This window comes from Gallinula chloropus, assembly GCF_964237585.1.
Source record: "Gallinula chloropus genome assembly, chromosome: 8".
Lineage (NCBI taxonomy): Eukaryota > Metazoa > Chordata > Aves > Gruiformes > Rallidae > Gallinula > Gallinula chloropus.
Window position 1 is genome coordinate 25,809,182 of NC_140093.1, and position 22,002 is coordinate 25,831,183.

A 22,002-nucleotide genomic window follows, 5' to 3' on the forward strand; every position below is an offset into this window, starting at 1 on the left:
GTTGTGCAGGCTACAATAGAAATGCTGAGTATACACCTCTTTGCAGACCTCTTGTTGCATCTAGACGATATACCACGCTGTCCCTTCATCTCCTTACTTGGCTAACCCAGGAGAAGCACACGTGAGTGAAGCCAACCCTGTTTTCTATGCAGAACTGCCCCACCATCACCACTATTTAAACCAGACCCAGGCACTCTGAGGATGCACCCAGCTGAAACTAACGAAGGGCCACACATCCCTGCGACATACCAACTTCTTTCTTAAGCAGCCAAGCACATAAAGTGATGCCTCAAGGTGCAGAAGTCCCAGAATTAATAAGAGTCTGTTGCTCAGGACTCTCAACTAGTTATTTTTTTAGCACAACCCTGGCTTTACAGCCAAGAGAGCAAAAATCGCTGGGTCCAATGGCACGGGGAGCGGTGCCTTGGTTTCCTTTAGGTAGAAGTTCACTCTTGGAAAGGGCAGAAATCCAAATTCACACTTTCAAACCACACTGCCACCAACATACAAGACCCAAATAACTAAAACCAACAAGGCTGACGAGAAAATGAGGGAGAAAAGGTTAATTTGCACTAATGGAGATGAACCCACCCACAACACTTCCAGGCAACGGCCGCTGTTGGGAGGGAGACAAAAAAAACGCAGCCTGCAGACAATTGCAGGAAGAGAGTAAGGAGTGCAAGCTCTCAAAGCATGAAAGTGCTCCAGATGAGCTCTGAACAGCACAATTCTGCTCAAATATGGAAAAGGAAATGATTCATCAGCTCTTTGCTACGGGTCAGGGGCAAGTGCTCATCTGCTCCCCTGCGTGAGGGAAACGGGAGCCGTGCCGGGCGCACTGAGTCCACGCACGTTCACTGGCCTGGGGCTGTAGCTGGAAGCACCAGCAGCTTTCCAGGGTCCCTGTCCCAGCAGGGCAGGGAGGCAACGGTGCTGGGTGCTGCGAAGGTGCCCAGCACAGCCTCAGCAGCAGTGTGCCGGAGCAAAGCACAGGCCATGCCGGCACTGCCACAGGGCCAGGCAAACAAGCACAGGCCGGTGAGACTCAAAGCAGCTAAATATGAATGGACACAAACACAGCAATGGGAGAAAGCAACCCTTGTGTTGTCTGCACCGTGGCAGGGCCGTGGGCTGGCGTGCAGCCCAGCAACGCGACTGGGGCCGAGCAGGCAGCCAGGTGAAAGGGGCAGCTGTGCTGCCAGCAGTAGCCTGAAACAAAGGGTAACTAGGAAAAGGAAGAGAAAACGTTGTATGGCAACACAGAAACCCAGAGGGCATCTGTATCTCATATAAACCCACAGCCCATCCGTATCCTGAGCGCAGTGTGCGGCTCTGGCTGGACAGGGGGATTTAGGGAAGAGGAGAAGGAAGAGGACAAGAGTAACGACAGATTTGGAAGAGGAGCAAGCAGATGAGGACTGGAGCCCGGAGAAGGAGCCCCGGTGGAACGTGCTGGTAAGGGGTTAAGGTTATGACTGGCATCAGGAATGTAGCCACAGGCTGAAGTGCCCTCCCCAAAAAGCGGCAGGGTGTAAGCTGCAGCGAGCAACACCCATTGCCAAAACCACAAGGAAACACTTCTCCCCACATTGTTAGGGCAGCCGCAAGGCAGCGTGATGCCACAGGGTTTTGCTGTTCAGAGGCACTGAGCACACACGTGGGGGGTTTACCCGCTGGTTTGGGGCTGAGCCGCGAGTTCAGGGACTCCGGCAACACGGAGCCCGGGCGCTCGCCCCACCGTGCCCTCCCCTCCCAGGGTCAGGCTCACCCCCCCGCAGCGTCCTCGCTCCCTCCCTGGATGGGGTCACCCCTCGGGCTGCTCCGGCACCGCAGTCCTGGCACCTGCCCTCCGCTCCCCTCTCCCGCAGAGCAGAGCAGAGCAGAGGGGCCCCGTTACTCCTCCGCCGGCAAACCGCCCATTCTCACGGGATGCGAGAGGGAGCGAGCGCGGCTTCCCTTGCGCAGCCCCATCCATCGCCACAGGCCGGTGCAGCCCTCAGCCCCAACCCCATCACATCGCCTCAGCCCGGCCGTTTGAAGTCCCGCGGCGCAGCAGCATCGCGGTGGAGGTGATGAAGTACCGGTACCATGAAGTGCCGGTACCGTGAACTGCCGCGGGGCAGCTGTGCGGAGGGAGGGCTCCTGAGCCGGGAGGAGCGGGGTTAGGAAACAACGCAGGCACCAAGCCTGCCTCCAGCTTGCACTGGGGCCAAACTGGTTTCCAGGGGGGCAGGTGCCTCCCACAGAGATAGCTGAAGATGGATGGTGTCCCTCCTGTGCAGAGCTGGGGTCTGATGTAGCTGCCAAGTGGTTCAAGAGTCACCAGGTTTTACAACACCCAAGAAAGGGCCAAATCCTGAACCCTGCCACCGTCTGTGTCCCCTCTGCAAGCAGCGCCCTAGCTAGGTGGGACAGGGAAGCAGTCTCACCTGTGAACTCTATCCATCGAGCTGTCTGGAGAACAGCTTTAGGCCCAATTCTCAGAGCCATAAACTCTCCAGCAGCTCCAGCTCAGGGGTACTCTCTGCTCCTACCATGAGGAACATGCATCATCCTTTCCCCGACACCTCCTCATCCTGAGAGCAGCCCCCTGCCCCCCCCTCACTCCTCCCCCCCCCCCGCCCCCCCCCCGACTAAACACTGTCCTGTAGAGGAGTGCTCTGATCCTCTCTTGCTTTGCTTGGACATCTAAATATCCCCAGGGAAGGACTCAAACCAGGCTCCCCAACCTTGGACGAGGCCATTCTCATGCACTTGTTTGTCTCCAACCTATAGCTCCCTCCAAACCTCAGGGTAAACCCAGGATGCTGTGGTCCCCACCGCTGCAGCCTGGTGAGTTTCGATCTCCCCACCCACTGCTTTTCTCAGGGACACCAAGGAGGTCCCAGCAGGGAGAGGGCTGACTGCCACCAGAACAAAGCACTGCCTTTTGCTGGCTCTTGCAAGAAAAGGAAAGTGCTGGCTTCCTTCTGCTCCCTAAGCGTACTGAGCCCTCGCTTTCCCCTCTGCTCCCCCTTCCCCCAGCTTTCCCTCCTGGCTGCCAAACGGAAAAGCACGTTATTCCCTGTGACCTGCGGAATATGCCAGGAAAGATCCCTGTGCCAGGTTAGAAAAATAGCAGCTCGGTCCTACGTGGAAAGGGGAGGGGGAAACACGTTCTGGTGCAGTGCTCTAGGAATATCTTGGAGCCCCATGGCCACATGGAGAGGGCCTGGCCACACAGCAGAACACGAGCACACTGCTGGTGCAGCCCAGCCCCCTGTCAGTGCTGGTCAAACACGAACACTTGTATCAACCGCCAGTACCCACCCGGTAAGCCCTGCCTAAAATAAAGCCCAAAGGCAAACAGCTGACACACCTCTCATGGTGAGAAGCCTCAGGGGATACCATCTGCTGCACATTTAAACTCTGACATTGGAGAGGCACAGCAAAATAATTAAGAATTCCTTTCCTGGATGAGTCCCTGAGATGTGCCCAGTCCCCTGTGGTGCTGAGCGCCCGTCGCTAGAGTGGGCACCAACAAGGCTGATGATGCACCATAGGATTTAGTGAGTTTGTAGGGACACCTGCAAGGAAGTGACTTTGTAAGGATGCAGGCTCTGTATCCTAGCATGTAATCACCTTCAGAGAGACTGCTGTGAGTGACCTGAGCACCTTGGGAGCATGTTCATACCTCCTCTTGGGCTTATGCACTTCTAAACAATGTTTAAGTGCTTTATGCTGTTTTCAAGCTCTGCCTGTAACAGGGACAAAAGTAGGAAATTAACCTCCTAGAAGACAACTACCTACAGCACATACAGTACTAAGGCAAACCCCAGAATTAAGGTCTTACTTGAATAAAATAAGCTCTTCAAAGAGTTAGTTTCCTGCTCCAAACCATGTGGCTCCAGTTCATCACCACCTTAGAGGAAAGTGGAACCCCAACAACTGAAAGAGGGAAAAAGTCATCTAACCTGCTGCATCTATTTAAGCAGACTTCTCTCCCAAACGGTCCTTGTCTCTTCTTTTTAAGCAGCTAACCAAGAGCAGAAACCCAGCGAGGGTCTGCCAGCAGACACGGAAGACACCGAGCGCTGCACCATGCGCTGCAAATGGGATCAGAGCACATACCCAGCGAGGAAAGCAAAGAGAAAAAGCTGGTTTAGGAGGAGAGGGAGGGGAAGCCCACCACAGGCTGCAGCCTGCCTTACCTCAGAGCTACTGGAAGGGCTGACCCTCAGCGGCTGCTGGAGTTGCAGCTCTGACCTGGCAGCAGCATCACAGCTGCAACTCCTCCCGTGGATGGGACACAGCCACCTGAGACTCCTGCTGTTGGAAACACTATGCTGGGAGATGCACAGGAACGGTAGGGTTTCAAGGCTCATGGGAGATAAAATGCAAACTAAAACGAGGGAGGTTCCTCCTGACACTCAGCCACAGCGTCTGGGGGAGCAGCCCTTGTGGCAGGGGTAGGGCGTGATGTCAGAGGGACAGCCAGCACCAAACCACATTTTCCCTTAGGGCCCATCTAACAACATAACACAAGTAAGTTATCCTTATGGAATGCAGGCTGGAGCGCGAGTACAGGCTGGGAGAGCAGCATTTAGGCACAGAGACAAGGGAGGTCACTGGTGACAGACCAAACCATGATGCTGCTGAAGCCTGTGTTAAAACTGCTGTAGCCATCGAGTCAAACCAGCTTTTATCATTGGTACCTGGAAGTTCTTTCAGGGAAAGGAGAGCCTAGACTGAGGACTGAGTTCCCAAATACATACTGACTTCAACAGGGTCTTGGAAACTTCATGTGAAACCTGGGTCCTTGCAGGACAGCCCAGGCTGGTGTCACAACTGCCAGCTCCAAACAAGTTCCTGTTCTGCTTGAGCAAAAGGAAAGGCAACAGGCAGAGGGGATGCTGCTGCAGTGGGAACAGAGTCTCCTGCATCCATGGGGTGCATGAGATCTGGTGGCAAGATGAGGAGTGGGCAGAGGAACAAAGAACCTCTGGTACCTGGGACCTTGGTCAGCTTTCCTACCCCGATGTCCTGAGATGCTGGAGATGTGGTAGTTAATAGATGCTTTCAACATATACCTGCTTCCCTCCAATTGCACGCTGATGGCCACCACAGCCACGTGCAGGGGAAAAGAAAGCAGGATCGGCAGACGGACAGATCTCGCTCTTTGCGTGGTTTAAACTCAAGCACTTTGCACAGATGGAGCAGTAGAAAGGCTTCCAAATCAGCACATGGAACCAAAGATGACCAAGTTTCTTGTCGGAACCCCTACACAGTTCAGGTCTCGCTCAGTGCCAGCAGCCAGGTTCCCATCCGGACCGCTACCGGCAGTGTGCCTTGGCTGTGAAACACACCTTGCCCTTTGTGTTTTCCTGTTAGTAACAAACACATTGTAAAAAGGCACAAGGTGCCCTTGCCTGGCCAGAGACGCCCCACCACACACACAAAGTGCTGAGATTTGTGTTTATACAGCATGACTGAGGCATCTTTTGCATTCAGCTCCAACCAAAGCTGGGCTACGTGTCCTCAGCAGGTTCTGGGTGCTTGCAAGCAGATAGAGTCTTCCTTAGTTTTCAGCTTGTTAAAATATTTCCAAAAACCCCAAAGCACTCCATACGCATGAACTGAGAGCCACTAAACGTGACCAGCCAACAGGAGGGTGTGTCAGAAATTAGTGTTAGAAAACAAAGTCAAGTAAGTTGATTCGCCTACATAGAGCTGAAATCCAGCATGGATGTAAGATGGCATCTTGGGGAGCTCTCAGCCCGCACGCCAGCATCAACCCCTCTCCCACCCAGGCCAGTGGGATGCGGAGGGAGGCAGCTTGCTGCATGTCACGTGTGTGCCCAGAGTCAGGGACTCATTTCGGAAAGATTCAGCCTAGAGATCCTGATATAAGTTACACTGCAATTAAAAACCTTCCAGAAGAAGAAAACAGGCACATCTGAACAAACCCGAGACCTGCAGGGCCCAGTGAGGTGTTATCTAATCAGCTTACACTTGGCATTGTTGAAGACAACTCAAGGCAAAATTCCTGGAAGGCCAGCAGCAGATGCGCGGGAAGCTGCTCCCCGCCGAGCGGTAATAAGAGAGAGTCACCGGGAGACGGTGAGCTGGCCAACCAGCCCCAGCTCCAGCTCAGAGAAGACGTCAGACCTGTGCAGCGTGAAGGCTTCTAATTACTCCCTTTCCTGAGGACAACCCTCCTGAGGTACTGAATAATACACCCCAAATTCTAATTAAAACCCCCCAGTCTTGGCCTGGATCCCACGTTATGTTGGAACTGCAGATTTGCATAATTAAGTTGATAACAAATGCTGTGACAGGCAAGCTGCAGGAGATTAGGAGCCTCATCTTTAACAGAATTTCCAAAGAAGCAACACCCAAGCATCGGACAGCGGCAAAGACTAGCAGCAGTGGATCATATGGTCTAAGAAACTGGGGGGTTACTGGGACTTGGTGACTGCCCTGGTGAACTTTGCAAAGGAAAAGCAGCACACAAACCCGAACGCCACAGTAAGGCACTATCAGTCTCTAAAGCAGCTTCATTTTTAGGACTTCAGTGCTTCCCTTCCCACGAAAACACAGTTATGAGCTCCTTAAAGCAAGAACGGATGGCACAGCTTTGCACATACAGGGTAAATGCAGCGGGACCACGACTGATGCTCCAGGTACTAACCTAGTAACTAAGACTAGAAACAAGAGGGTATAAACCCCACCAGACTAAAGGTGATCCTCACAGCCCACCTTGAGAGAATGCATGGGTATAAGCCCAGATCTACACTGGGTCTTCAGAGCACAATTGTTACTGCAGCTCAAGTGCAGGAGATGCCAAAGCAGCTGAAGATGCTGGAAGCACAGAAACACAGTGATTTGGGAACCTGGGTCAGTATTTTCACTGTTGTCTGTTGTTCACCAATTGCTACCTAAAACCTCATTTTTCCAATGCCACTATTGTGTGAGCAGGGTACAAACTATTATTGCCCATCGGTGCTCTCCTGTATTGCAACACAGAGGCCAAACCAACAGACAAGCCCCGAGTAGCGCAGCTCCCGGCACTACTTCCTCCCCTGTGTTCCAGCTCAGAGACTAGCAGCGTGCTTAATTTGAGTTGAGGCTCCCAAGAACTAGAGCTTACACTCGCTTCAATGTGGAATCCACTTTCTGGAGGAACACAAGCCCCAGCCTCCGCCGAGCAGGGCAAGGAGCAGCAGCTCCTTCAATGCAGCAAGCACCGGAGCTGGCCCTCTGCACCGAGCGCCCTCTGCTACATTGCACGGCTCAGGGTGAATTAGTTCCCAGGCCTTTTGCCTGTCTGGGGCTGTGATGCATAAATCAAACCTCAGCAATGGTGTCCATCAGCCTGCTGTCACTACAGCACACAGGGAGCCTGAGCAATGCACAGTGCCAGCAAGGAGGCAAGGGCCCACAGCACACCCCAAGCAGGGGTCTCGCACAAGAAGCCAGCAGGTCCCTGTGCTCAGCACGCTTGCACACCCCACCCCTGGGAGCACCCCACGGGGTGCTTACTGCTCCAACAAAACCACAGTGCCAGCACGGTGCTGCCCAATGTGCAGCTTGGTGTTCAAGGCTCTATAATTAACTGAAAAATTGCAGTTTGTTATTAAAACACATCACTCAACATGAAACATGCCCAGGAGGTATCGTGTGTTTTCAGGAGCTCAGGAAATACTGCTTTTTGGGGGGGCTAACCCCCTCCCTGATTCCCACAATGGATGTTTCCTTACAAAGGCTATCACTACTGAGCCCAAACGCTGTCGTATCACATAACTGCTGAACAACAGCACTCAAGACACTGGGATTTCAGTCTAGACAGGGCTTGGTAGGATTTTTTCTGCTTGTTTCCTTAAAACCCACTCCAGGCCTACGATGCATGAGACTTACGATGCATGAGGCTCATGGTGCAGGCTGTATGTCAGATGACACCTCAACCTCACGACACTCATCCAAAGAGAAGCTTACACTCCCTAGATGGGAAAAATAAGTGAATAGATAATAAATAAACATAATAAATACATTTGGCACAGCCAAGAAATCCAAACACTTCCTGTGGCCTTTAGAAATATTTTTTTTTCAGCTTGCATGAAAAAGAAAAGCAAAATTCTGGCACTGTGACTTGGAGCCTGTGACCAGATTGAAGCCTCACGGCTTTCAGACTCCCTTTGCAGGCCTAACGCTGTTTTGTTTCACCACATGACACCACGTACGCAGCTCTCAGTCCTGACCTGCCTCATCCTGATGCACCACACTGAACAGGAAGGGTTAGGAAGGGAAGCTTTCCCTGCCCCATCCCGGCCACCTCTGGACCTGTTCCTGGGAGCTCCAAGCACGGGGCTGTCAGAGCCGCTCATTGTGTCTAATGCAGTTTTGGGTAGGGAGCAAGGGAACTTACTTAAGACTCCTCCCAGAGAAAGCAGCTGCCAGCACCCGAGGTGGCAGCAATGGCAGCTGGTGGGCAGCAGGATGGGGCTCCCACATCTCCAGACTGAGCCCGCCTGCATCTCAGAGCAGCCCCCCTGACACACTTTGGTCCTGCCACCTTCAGCACTGCAGCTCCAGAGCCGTGGCATGGGCTGTGCTGCAGGCCTCCTACCTTGCTGTCTGTGACAGGGCTGAGGGCATGGGCAGAGGCTCAGCTGCAGTATGGCACTAATCATGTCACAACTTCTAGTGGTCAACACAGTTTTGTGCTGCGGACTCTGCTTTTTTGGTTAAAAGGCAGCTCTAGTAATGCTTGTTTCTTGCTGGAAGCCACCGAGGATGCCACAGTGCATCTGACCATCTCAACAGGAGGAATTTGGGTTACTAAAGCCACGTTTTGCACAGGGCTGGATCTCCACTGGCCCCACACTACCCATTGTGATCTGAGCAGGTTTTCTCCACATGCCTCCCTTGCTCTCCCCAGAGATGCGCCTTTCTCCCTGCGCCGACAGCAGCTGCTGCGATGATGGCAGCACAACAGCCCTCTCTGCAAACACCCATCCACACATCACTGCTGCCTGTTTCCTCAGCACACACAACGTGCAGCACTGCCTTCGCCTGAGCTCCAGGTTCTGACAGATCAAACAGTGATGCTTTGCCAGCACCTGAAGGACACGGCATACAACTAACAGGACCAGCAGTGATGTTCTAGAGGGAGGAGCAGAGCAGGAGTCATTAAGAGGCAAGGGTTCCTCAGCAGCCATTGTACCTGGAATCAAAGCTTTGAACTACAAGAGAAATTAGTGAAACATCACTGCTGTTAAGTTCAAATGTTATTTCTGTCCATAGCCTTCATGTTCACATCCATGCTGCTGAACACATGAGCTCCCATGGACTCACCCCCCATCAAAGTTCCCATTTGGGAGGAGAACTGGTGAAGAGCAAGGCCCCAAGACCGCAAAGGTTCTTTACAAACTGGGCTGGCACGAACACAACACAGCAGCACCTGCCCATGGTGAGCTCCAGCCACACCACAAAAGGTTACACCCAACGCACGAGCCAGGGACGTCAGGGGAGAGCTGCTGCTCCAAAAGTCCACCATGCCCACAGAAGCAGCTGTTTATCCCAGCTGGGTGTTGGGCAATGAAGGTGTGCCACTGTTTTCACTCAAAACAGCATCTTTACGCTTTTATACCACCACTCACTTCTGCCCTGCAGACACAGGGTTAAAGTGTGGACAAAGGCAGCTAGAAATTCAGATTATCCAACCCAGTTTGTGACACACATCCCTACATGCTGAAGGACAGAGAGTTCACTATATTAGCTTTCCTGCTCTTTTATCCATCTTTTGGTATGTTTGTATCTACCAGTTCTGCCTTCTATGAACTTTTCACACGACACATTCTGGATGACAGAGGAGCCAGACTCACGCTGGACAGAGCACGCTGGTTATTTACTGTCCTAGGTATCAAAATGAACAACAGCAGAAATATTTAGCACAATGCTGCTGCTTTCACAGGTCCAGAAAAGCAAACCTGAGGCAGCTGCTGCTTCTCAGCCAGCAAAGGTACAACAGACAGTGTTCCATCGAAAGCTGTGGTGTGAGGAAAGTCACTATGTTCAGGAGTAACTTGGCATCCCAGACCCCAGCTGCTTTGCAGACACACTTAACATTCTGTAGCAAAGGGAGAAGCTGTAGGTGTGGGTACCAGGAGACTAAAGGGGCAAGTCAAAGCTGTCAAGGTAGCCAACACTGAAGACAGCAAGAACTAAGTCAGGAATGCACAGGAGAGCCTTGTTACAATGGCAAGTGAAGTGTGCTCTTGACCCTTTAAAAGGAGCTTGTCTGCAAGTACATAACCCTGCACCTTCAGAGAGCTGCGAAGCTCAGGACCTACTGTAAGACTTCTGAGGAATTAAAACTCGTTACTGCATTTAACTGCACATTAATGCAAAGACCCAAACTTCCTAAGAGTTACACTCGTACCTGTAAGCACAACCCTACCAATGAAATTGGAACAAAGCTACAAGGAAGTTTTAAGTGGCAATTAAGCAGCGAAGCCCAAATGAAATGGGGTAAGGCACAGCAGAACTCAGCTACGGGCTGTGTAAGAAGCCTTGGTCACCTACAAACCAACACAAAGGCACAGGCATCAAACCCCCCTTGAGCACAGTCCCAGTGATGTCTTGTTCTGCACCTTGAAATCCTTGGTATGGTGAGCTCCTTGTTCCATGGTGAAGGGCGCATTTCCAAAAGGTGACCTCAGCAAGAGTCCCTTCTGGAATAACTGTCTTCAAAAGCCTGTTAAACATTACTCTCTGTTACTGAAGGCAGCCATTGGCACCGGGGATTCCTTCAGCAAACACTCTTGCCCATACAGCTTATACATGCAGTTACAGTCATTCATGTAACATTCAGGCTGAGCACTTCCAAAAGCCACCTGAGGTAGGAAGTTTTGGGTGAGGCACAGCAAAAGTACAGTTGCAACACCAAGGACAATGTCCTCCTATCCAGGATAGCAACATGGATATCCCTGTAAGCTTCACAGGGAAATAGGGGCGGGGGGGGAAGGGAGAACCCATTTCTTCCCAAAAAGCACATGGGAAAGCATTAACATGCAATTACCACTAGTCATGCAACTGAAGAAGATCTGCATAAAACCTTCACACTGACACATGGCTGAGTTACAGTTTGAGGAAGGTGTTTCTGATGACTTCAGACACAGTCCAAACCCCAGACTCCTATCCCATCTGTAGTTAGCACCGCTCTGTGGCTAAGCAGCAATCACACTTCTGACATCGTGCCCGCAGTGTGCAGAGACACACTGGTGTCTTCACAGCAGTCAGCAAATGCATTATCAGAACAGCTGATGACCTAGCTGGCTTCTTTTGGAGCTAAACTCTTGATGAACAATGGCAGGAAAGTCCCTCAGCTTTTAAATCTTCCCTCTTAAGACTTAAAAGTTCATCTTGTGTGTGTTGGCCGTGTGCAGCAAATTTAAGCAAAGCTTCCTAAAAAAAGCTTCATCACAGCCAAGCTGAAATACCACCCAACTCCAGTCCCTCTCTTCAGAAGGAATAATGTACTACTGAACCTGGGGACACGTTACAAAAAGTACTCTGACCACATTGCTGCATTACACCCCCACGTACTTGTTTAATACAGCTAATGAAGAAATGCTCCAGCAGCATCCTAATGCTCTACGACTCAGCTCTACATACCAGGAAGCCCATCCTGGTGGTCTTTTCCGGTACCTATGGATGAAAGCCATGTGAACCAAGAAAAACCCCATTATTTTGATTAAAACAGGCCAATAGCTATGGCAGAAATCCCATGTAATATCTGCCCTGGAAGATCAGAAATACTGTTTAATAAAATCTCTACAGTACAATGCACACTTCAAGCTAGTTCTAAATAGGAGAAAAACAATGCCACTGAACTGCAATATTTCATCTGTTCTTGCAGCACACTGACAAGAAAAAAGTTCCAGGATTAAGACCTAAATATTTCATCACAGTACCAATGTTTTTATTGCGTGTTTAAAATGCATTTTTAAAAACCAGTAGTGCACGCTGGCTTCACTGTGATCTCCTGCAACACACACCTGGGGCTACGTATCCATCTACAACGTTTATTAAAATATAATCCCAGTATGTTTCCCCAGGGGACAGTATTTAGTTCCGGAGGATTGTCAGCCCTGTACTCTAACACACTTGAATTAGTTGTTTGTGTACACTAAATCCATTTATTTTAAATTTATTTTGTCTACATTTAGTGAAATAAAAACATCGCCCTGTACAATCCACCATCAGCAGTGAGTACAACAGCAAAAAATTATTATACAGTTTATACACTAAAATCTTTTCCTTTTTCCTATAAAGAAACCAGAACAAACCTAATCAATATAGAGTTTAATTTAGAAGAATTCAAATTACAGAAGGGAAAGCCAAAAATTCTCATGGTCTTCTCTGAGCCCCCAGAAGTTGGAACAGTGAGTGCAGCTGGAAGAGTGAAACATGCTCAAGTTGTCTTCTTGGGTCTCCAAAAAATTACCAAATATGTAAATTAAACATGGCTATTTAAAGAAACATTTGAAGCAGAGCAATATAACTGGGAATTTTGCCTTAACCAGTTGTGGTTTCTTTCAAACCCAACTTATACAATGCGCGAAGTGCTAAGCAACACTACAGAAACACATTTACATCAACACTGAAGATCTGGGGAAATGAAATTCCAACAATTTTATTTATTTTTCTTTTTTTTTAATGAGCTGTATTTTCTAAATTTGTTTTTATTTTTCTGTTTTCATACAGTATTGAAAACAAACGCGGCACATTCACATTTTCCCGAAGAATTGTAAGGATGATCTCTACAGGGATAACGTTGAGAAGCCTGAAGCTCAATCGATTGATGTTGAAAACTCTCAAAAGGAGTAAAAGGCTTGATCTGAACGGTCTAGAACATGTATTGTAATTTAATAGAAGAGATGGTCGTCTTAATATTAATGATTTAAAAGAACTTCCCAGTTCATGCGAAGAGTACAGTCCAAGGATAAATCAAATTTTCTGAATGCATTTTATGCTACGTAGGTGTATACTTTGCGATCCTCAGGTGTTCGTGCCAAATATTCTCTCTCAATTAGTCCTTCAATACGTTTTTTAATAACAACTGGACTTGGTAAGAAACGGGCCTTCAGCTGCTGAGTTACCTAAAACGTAAGATCAAAACCAATCACATCAGATCACAGGGCAAGTAAGATAATCAAATCAGGACCCTAACTGACCGAAATAACCAGGAAAAAAAATAATCCATTTAGACAGGGCTGGCTAAGAAGCCACCTCCAAACTTCTGACAGTTCCACCCCACCCCCCACCTCACTTAAGCTGCTTGCTCATTTTTTGGGTATGATTCAAAGTACTGAGCCTCTGCAGAGGCAACCTGATAATCCTCTCAATTTCACATCCCTGAGGGAGTTCTGGAGTGGAAAACACGTACTACTTCTGAAGCTGTCAGACCTTAGGACTAAAGAGCAGCAGAACTCTTCCTCCCTCTCCAAGAGCCCCAATCTCTTTAAACCCGGACCCAACCGTCATTAACAAGATCAAAGCAGAATATAATGTTAAGTACAGTGGTTTCTGTTGCCAACTTATTTCAAGGAATTTGATAACATCACAATAGCACTAAAAGGAGGAAGGAAATTTAGATACACCCATGAGTACACCCAGCACTGAGGGGGTAAGGATTTAGAAGTCTTCAGATACACAGGGAGGGAAAAAACAGGATGGATTAAATACAGTATCTCGCAAAAGCTTTTCCAAATCACGTTAGTGAGAGCTGTGTAACTTTCATGAATTCACAGGAAAAGCAGAAAGAATTCCCAAACCCATAACAAAACTGTGTGCAAGTATACCTCTGCTACTAGCACGTTGTGTTGCATCTTCTTCCTAGATTTCATTATCCGAACTATAGCAGCTTCTATCTCATGTTTTCTGTCATCATCTACTTTCTGCCTTGTTTCTTTCCTTTCTGGATCAGATTCTCCTTGTTTGGCAGCAACTTTAAGAAAGAGAATGTAAAGTATGTTAGCAAAATTAAAATTTTCATTGTGTAAGTGTTAGCTTCACTATTTATTTCATCTAGACATCAAGTTATATTTTCCTGAGTTTTGACATTCTCACACTTGATTTTTTTAATGAAAAACAGCCACAAGAACATATTAACACTTTCTGACATATTTTGATAGCAACTGACAAGGTAACAATCTGTTATTTAATTACTGCTATGTTAAAATTCAAACAGTACTCAAAAACCTGCTTACAGGCACCACCCCCATGCTTCCATTCAATATTTTCCTCTTCAACATATCAAATAATCCATTAATTAAAATAGAAAAAGCACTGAAAATTTCACAAAGGTGTTAATACTTTAAAAGTTCATCAGGAGAAATAATCTAACTTTATCCTCCCCAACTCATTTGTATTCTTTGTATTCTGTTCTCCTATTTATGCTTTACTTCTGCCCTATGTCTGGCTTTTCTTCCCCTTTCACCCAAGCATCATAATCAAGCCATCCTCCCACACCGTTGTATCACCACCTTCCCCTCTGCCCTTCTTCACTCAAAAGCTCTGTGTATTTATTGGTTTTAAAGAGACAGGCATTAGATGCCTTCTGTGCAAGACAAATATAAACCCCCAAGTATTAATTTCCTCTGAAACCATCTTGAGCCCCAAGTCATATTCCCCATTAGCAGATCCTTGTGGATTGCAATTCTACTAAAGCTTCAACAGTTGTCACAGAATTTACTTGAAATACCGTGCCAGGGAAGTGCCTCAGGCCCTGACCAGAAGGTTCCCAACAGCCTCATTCAGCTGCTGCACTCTGGCTCACCAGAAAAATTCTCTAGAGGTGGAGAATGTGTTGTCACCACAGCACTCTGCATGCACACACAGACAGCCCAGCCACGGCTTCTGCAGGAGGACACACACAGAGTACTGTACACAGGTACTACTGGCTCCTGCAGGCTTACATCCCTGGGCACAGCATGCTGCACAGAAGCCCAGCAAGGCACATTATGTGCAACAAACAGCACAGACTTTGCACCGTTGCACCCACAGCCCTGCCAGTGACACCAGGTACTGTATATTCTCAGGTCTGCCAACTCAGAAAATGGTTCAGACGTACTAAGAACTAATCTTCCACAACACTCAAATGTATCCACGGCAATCCTACAATCCAAAAACTCATCCCAGAGAGCTTTCTAGACAAGAGGCATCAACGTTACTTACGGGAAACATGAACCAGCCCTTCTGTGAGTGGTATCGTACCCATCAGCTTCTCTTATTTGTTAAGCCCAAGTCATCGCCCAGCACAGTTAGAACTACCTGGCAGCTGGGGACAGCTGTTGCAGCACAGGCTAAAACCATCACTCAAGTCCACAGCTGTACAGCAACTTGAGGCAATTTTTAAATTTGTGAATCAATCAGTAGCGTATTTTTAATTTTACTATTTAAATTGAATTTTGTTTCTCTTTCAACACTTCCTTTTAAGAGATAATTAAACATTTTCTGTAAAAGGCTTAACTATGACATTTATCCTTTCCACCCTATTTATATTTTCATTTTGATGCAAGCAATCATCAACAAAAACAACATTACTCTCTTCTTTTTACTTGTATGGACATCAGTCCTGCAAAAAGAAAATCTGACATTTGAAGGCACTTTTGGGACTGCAAGATAACAAGACCACAAAGCTCCCTTACCCGTCTGAATCTTGACTCTGTGTAGTTTTGATGTGAACTGATCATTCACTGTGAATATATGACCATTTTCTATTTCTTTTGATTTAGGCTCTTTTGTGAGAACACGTTGTGTTGGTTTGCCACACGCGAGGGACTGTAGGGCTCTCACCAGTTCTCTTTCAGGGATATCAGTTTCTTGTTGAATTTCCTAAAGAAAAGGATCTTCATTAGTTTATGACTATGGCAGACAAAAGCACCAATTGCTTAAAATGTCCACCTCCAAGCACACAAAACAATACCACGATGACAGCTGTGAGGCTTGCAAGACTAGAGTTCATTCAACAGCAAAGTCCCAATATGTACCATAGCAAAGGGTCCAACTGGGTCAACACACAGGCAGTGAATTGTCGAGTAAATAGTCACCATGAGCTGAAAACAGAAGAATGAATAACCAGCTGCTTCATTTCACTGCAAATTTTGAGAAGGCTGAAAGGATTCTTTCATTGTCTCCAACATTTGCTGAACAGAATGAAATCAAACCTTCCAAGTAACTCAGTGATGGAAAACATCCATGATGGTCCTGAGCAATCCTGACAAAAACAGCATAAATGCTCTTGCATTCAGCAACACTGCTGAAAATGAGATCTTTAGAGATGCAACAAACACGGTCTAGTTTCACCATAAGACAGAAATATGCTGCATTAATTACACCTCCTTTCTGAATAACTTTAAACAATAACTGAATAACCATTCATGTACAGCCCAGATGCTCTAGTCTAGGACTTCTCCAGGTGAAATACAAACCCCCCACACCATCATAGTGCAAATGCAAGGACTTTTGAAGACCCATGTTTATAAAAGCATGCACACAGCTTGTTGCACCTCTTTCAGTATTCTTCAGAGTTCAGCTGAGACCTGTTAGATAAACCACCACTAACCAAATGCAACCAGTAAGTGAATTACACTGGATGCAGAATGTCGTCTTACACACTCTATCTAGGAGTGGGCCAACTACATCCTCAAACCTAACTTGTTTACTGAGCTCCCATTCACTAGAAATTTTAGCCTTATCTCTATTTTCTTCCTTTTTCTGGTTTGAGGAAACTGCAGACACCTCTGATTTCACATTCCCATTCAGACTCTTGAGGGACCTCTAGCAGCAAAAGATTAAAGTGCCAAACAGGAAAGATAAACCTCACAGACATGTAACTGTCCACAAGAGCTGTCACCTTCCCAGCTTCCCTACCTTCAGTTACAAAAACAGGATCAAGCTCTTCCACTGTCTCCATAAATTCCTAGTGCTCATGGCACACAAGTCTAACTGATGACTGTCTGGCTAAGAGAGCAGTAACAACTCCCAGGGACCAAAATGCTAAGCTCTGTGAAGAACTGCAATGAACTTCTTAGAAGTTCTTTAAGAAGTGACCAGAAATATCAAACTTCAGAGCACAATTAAGTTCTCTTAGATGATGTTATTTCTTGAGTGTACTCAAATTAAAAAAAAAAAAAAATCAATCCAGAAACAAATGCCACTTCTGTGGCCACCCAACACTTAGAACATGTAATAAAAATAGCCTGAGTAGAGGCCAGCAGATCCAAACTATCTCATTAGTTGTAGTGCAGTTCATGTACATCTCAATACCAGGTCTCTGTGATGCCAAGGCTGAGACAGAATATGCCTTACTTTTCAATTACAGACCAAACATTACATGTGCAATGTTGACTTTAAGTGAAATTATGAGTCAAAAACACAATTTCACATGTTCAAGTTCATTTGAATGAGGTTAATAAAAAAAAGCCTAAAATTAGAAAAATCAGAATTTTTGACAGCAAAGGAAGGTGACACTTAGGGTTTTAGGACTTGGGTAAATGTAAAGCCTTGAGGCTACAAACCAAATTCAGCTAATGATGTCACGCCTGTGACATGCAGGCTCCCAAACTTTGATTTTTGATTAAGACCTAAAATGAAATCCTTTCAAAACGAAATCACTTCTACAAGGCAATATGTACTGTGCTTTGGATGAAAGCAAAGCGAAGAGTTTTGAGCTCTGTTGATGCTGAACAGTCTTTCCCTAACCGCTACGTATTTCTGTGTTGATTTTGCTTCACTCCGTAGCATTCCGATGTGGTCGCTTACGTATGTGAACCACTTGGATTCCAGAATTCAAGCTCAGCCTTAAAATAAAAGAGCCACAGAAAGAACTGCGCTGCAATATGCTGCCTCAGAAGGCGGCACAACCTTCCAAGTGGGATAAAAAAGCCCAGCTATGAATGTACGCGGGGAGAACAGATGTTCCTGAGCTTTCTGCCTTCAGTCTGTAACATTTCATTCTTCTCAGTGTACTTTTATATAGCCAGTTGATGCAAGAGTGAATAATGCATACTTTTTCCCCTCGTCTCCAAAAATGCCTTAAAGGCCACACTAGAGTAGTACTGATGACGCAATCTCAGTTCCAAAAAAATATTACCAAGTGAGCTCTATGTGGAGGCTACAAGAGAGATGTTTGTAGGCACAGAGCTGCCTCTGTCCAGTTCTAGGCAAGAAAAATGTTTACTAGAAGGAAAAACATTTTGTTGACATGACAAAAAAAAACAGCTTTTATTTTTATTTACAGACTTCAACTTCTGTATCTTCCAAAGCAGACCTCAGCAAAAGAGAAAACAGGTAAGCCTGATTAGGTTCTAATCTCTCACTTCTGGTGAATTATTCAACAACCTCACTTCTACAGTCACATCTGTATTTCTTGTTTGTTAAATCTAAAGAAAAAACCCAAAAGTTTTCCCCTTATATTGATGTCAATATTAAGAGTGAATTTCACCTTTTAAAAAACTAAGATGGCTAATACCATAATTTAAACAGAAAAGTCTGAGCACTAGATGAGACTTGAGAAGGAATTGATTTCTTTGAAAAAACTCAGCATTCACTGAAGGGGTGCATGAAGATACTTTCTCTTAGATTCATGCAGCATTAACTTAGACCCCTATGGCCACCAGTTCTTTTACATCGAGAAATAAAATGTTGCCATACAGGAATACAGTAAATCCATGAATTTTTGTGATGGAATTGTGATGCAATAATCCTTCAAGTTTCTGTACTAACTTATGCACAGTTTGTGCATCATCATTATCCCACTTCCCTTTCAATCACATGGCTTATGGGCTACTGTGATCACTGTGAAGATCTTGTCCCCTTCGCCAAAAGCAAAGCAGCAAAGTCTGTTCAGCTGCGAAGGCACCTTCAAATGAATCTGCTCAGCTGTGAATCTGCAGAAGCACATGTACATCAGACTGTCTTATGCTTCCACCGGCACACACCACAAGTCAAGCCTCGTGCTATGTAGCAATAAAAGCACTGATTTGTTATGACTGAGAAGTAACAGTTCCCCAGCGCTCAGCAATTCACCATGGCATTCAATAATCAATGAACAAAGATAAAATTCATTCTGCTTTGAAGTTCTCATAAGCTTTCCTGGCTGGAGCTAAAGACAACTCCCACACACTTCACCAAAGAAACCAAACAAAACAAATATGCCTTCTCAGTGCTTTAGTTACTGCAGGACACTAAGTACAAGTTTAAGAATTCCCAAACTGGAAACAAAACATACACAACCTAACAGCAGAGACATATTTCTCTATCATCCGGTCTTAATAAACTAAAACTATAATTTAGAGCATGTATTAAAAATTGTATTTTTCACTGCTCTACCAAGTAGTATTTATTTACATATGGGTGATGTTCCACTACTCAGAAAGCTTACAATAGTCGAATACAGTAGCCACTAGCCCAATTTCAACACCAACTTCAAGAAAAAAATTAGCTGCTAAATCCCCCTCTCCCCCAACCCCGCCAGTATTCTGGAAAGAAAGTACTCAAAGCTGGAATATTCCTGCAACAGATTTCACAACACACAGGACTCTGTGCTCTAATCTTTTTTTAACCTATGAGTAGTTTATTAAGAGCCTCTTATCAAACCCTGCCCAACTTAATCTCAACTGAGCCATTTCAAAGAAGCATTCTCTATCAACAGGTCAGAAGTATGCCAAATAAGCTGAAAAGCCAATCCAAACTAAAAAGCAGATAAGAAACCTGGAAATCCACTGTATTTTAACTGCACCCATAAGGTTTTTCACAGCTGCCAATGCTCTCTCAAACAGAAGATTAACGTCTATGATGAAACTATTAATTGACAATAACAATTTGCTCAAACCTTGTAGCACAGGATCCTCCTCCACTCCCAAAGGTTTCTTCATCATCATCTATCAGCTCACCACTTCAACCTTTCCCAGCATCGCCCCTCTAGTCTCAACTGTTAAGAATCTATCAGGACCTTCTTGATTGTCCTTTCTATCTCACCAGCTCAGAGGAGGGGATGAATGTTCTTTGATTCATCCTACAGCTCACTCCAGCCTGCCAATTTAAGCACTTCAGTGTTTAAAAAGCCAAGATACAAATGCTTCTCCACCCTTTGGCCTCTAAATCTAGTTTCTCAAAGATAAAATGAGCAAATGGAGCCACCTGCTGCATTTAAACTTCAGCTCTTCAATAGCTCTTTGGCCTGGGAATAACCACATTCACAACTAGCTTCAGCATTTCTGAGAACGTCTGTTCCCAAAATCTCCCCTAGGATTGCTTCCCAGGTACATCGCTAATGATCTGCTCCCTCTGTTCATTGGCTTGATCCACGCTGAAATAACTTGAGTCACTTCATTCTCAAAGGTTATTCAAGAGGACAAGAAAGTGCCAAAACCACTTATTTAAAAAGGGCTGGAAAAACCAGCAATGCTTACCTCAAATGTATATTTTTCTCTGTTGTTAAAGAGCATTAATATCGTCATCTGGAAAGTGGAGACTTGCAATATGTGCTTCCGTGTATTTGAGCCAGTTACTTGGGCACCTCCTACGCCAACCTCTGAGCCATCTTCCTATTTTAAAATTACAAAACTACTATTAGATTAATCTCTGTACAACATTTTGCCTCTAAGATTAAAGTTACATGATGACATTATCTGGAAGATCAGTCTCCCCAAGTGTGCGAACAGCATGTGTCTGGTGGCATAAGCAGAATGCCCGTACAGGAGCCGTTTTGGGAGGACAGGGTGATTGAGGTTGGAGGCATCTCTGTAGGTCCCACAGATCAGTCGTGACTAAAAACTATCAGCAGGATGCTCAGGGCTCTGTCCAGTCACATACTGAGCATCTCCAAGCATGGACACGCCACCACATCTCTAGCCCCTGTTCCACTACTTACCCACACTCCAGTCTTCTTCCTCTTATCTTTAAAATTATTAAAATATTTATCCTACAATAATGTAATTTGAACTTCCTCACAAATACCCACTATTAATACTTTGAGTTACAAAACAAATACTGGTTTTCATTTTGCATTGCCTTTTGTGTTCCCAAGCATCATGCCATTACTACCTCCAGTGCAGCATTTTTGAACTGCTCTAACTCACTAGCAAGTTACTTGCTTGTATACGTAAACATTAAGTATTGTACTTCTATAAAGTCTACCAAGATTCTCCTGTTGGGAAAAAAGTCTGTTGCTAGCACTCTGTATATGAAATGCAGGCTAAACTTGGCTTACCAACACTTTTTCATGTTAACAAAATTTACTCTGAAGAGAAACAACTATTTAACTTCTGACTATTACAGTACCAAAAAAACCCCAAAACAAAACAAACCCAGAAACACTCAAACCACTTGGATTGACCCTACAAGATCAAAATTTCTACAAGGTAAGAGTGCATTCCAATTCGATTTAGTGGAGAAAATCGAAGTCAAAACAAAACTACTGCAAAGGAAGAATTAGATTACAATGCCAAGGGAAGGCATCTTACTCTTACATTATCATTGAGTAAGCTTCTATTTTACAACATTCTCAAGTTGTTACAGATGTGCTGCATTTTGTTACTTTTACAACAAGATACATACTTTCATGACCTCGATACTTTACCTTTTTAACAGGCCCATAGAAAGTGGCATTGAGATCTGCAGAACCCATATGATGCTGGAGTGTCAGCTGTCTCCCACTGTGTTTGGCTAAATAAAATCTGTAATATAACCGAATCAAAAACTTAGATACAAAATGTGAACTGTCTATTAAGAGGAAACTGCTTTTAACAGTTACACAGACATTTCACAGCTAAAATACATGAAGAAACTTCTTTTTCAAAATACTCATTAGAATTCTCATTTAATTTCTTTTTAGAAGCTTCCAAACACAACCTGACTGCTACATTCTCTGATTTTCACAAGAGCAGCAGTAGGCCAGCATGCCTTTAACTCTAATGGTAAAACATAGCTGTAGCATAAGGAAGTTTCCCCTTG

General features: G+C 45.8%; 1 protein-coding gene across 1 annotated transcript in view; it reads right to left on the reverse strand.

The window, feature by feature from the left end:
- Positions 1 to 12,174: 12,174 nt before the first annotated feature.
- CUL3 (cullin 3) overlaps positions 12,175 to 22,002 on the reverse strand; it is a 55,292-nt gene continuing 45,464 nt past the window's right edge. Inside the window, exons 12-16 of the mRNA XM_084267081.1 lie at positions 21,629 to 21,725; positions 20,460 to 20,594; positions 15,693 to 15,879; positions 13,845 to 13,990; positions 12,175 to 13,142 (exon numbers count right to left, since the gene is read on the reverse strand). Coding sequence (XP_084123207.1) covers positions 13,011 to 13,142; positions 13,845 to 13,990; positions 15,693 to 15,879; positions 20,460 to 20,594; positions 21,629 to 21,725 — 697 coding nt within the window. The 3' untranslated portion in view covers positions 12,175 to 13,010. The remainder of the gene's footprint in view (positions 13,143 to 13,844; positions 13,991 to 15,692; positions 15,880 to 20,459; positions 20,595 to 21,628; positions 21,726 to 22,002) is intronic.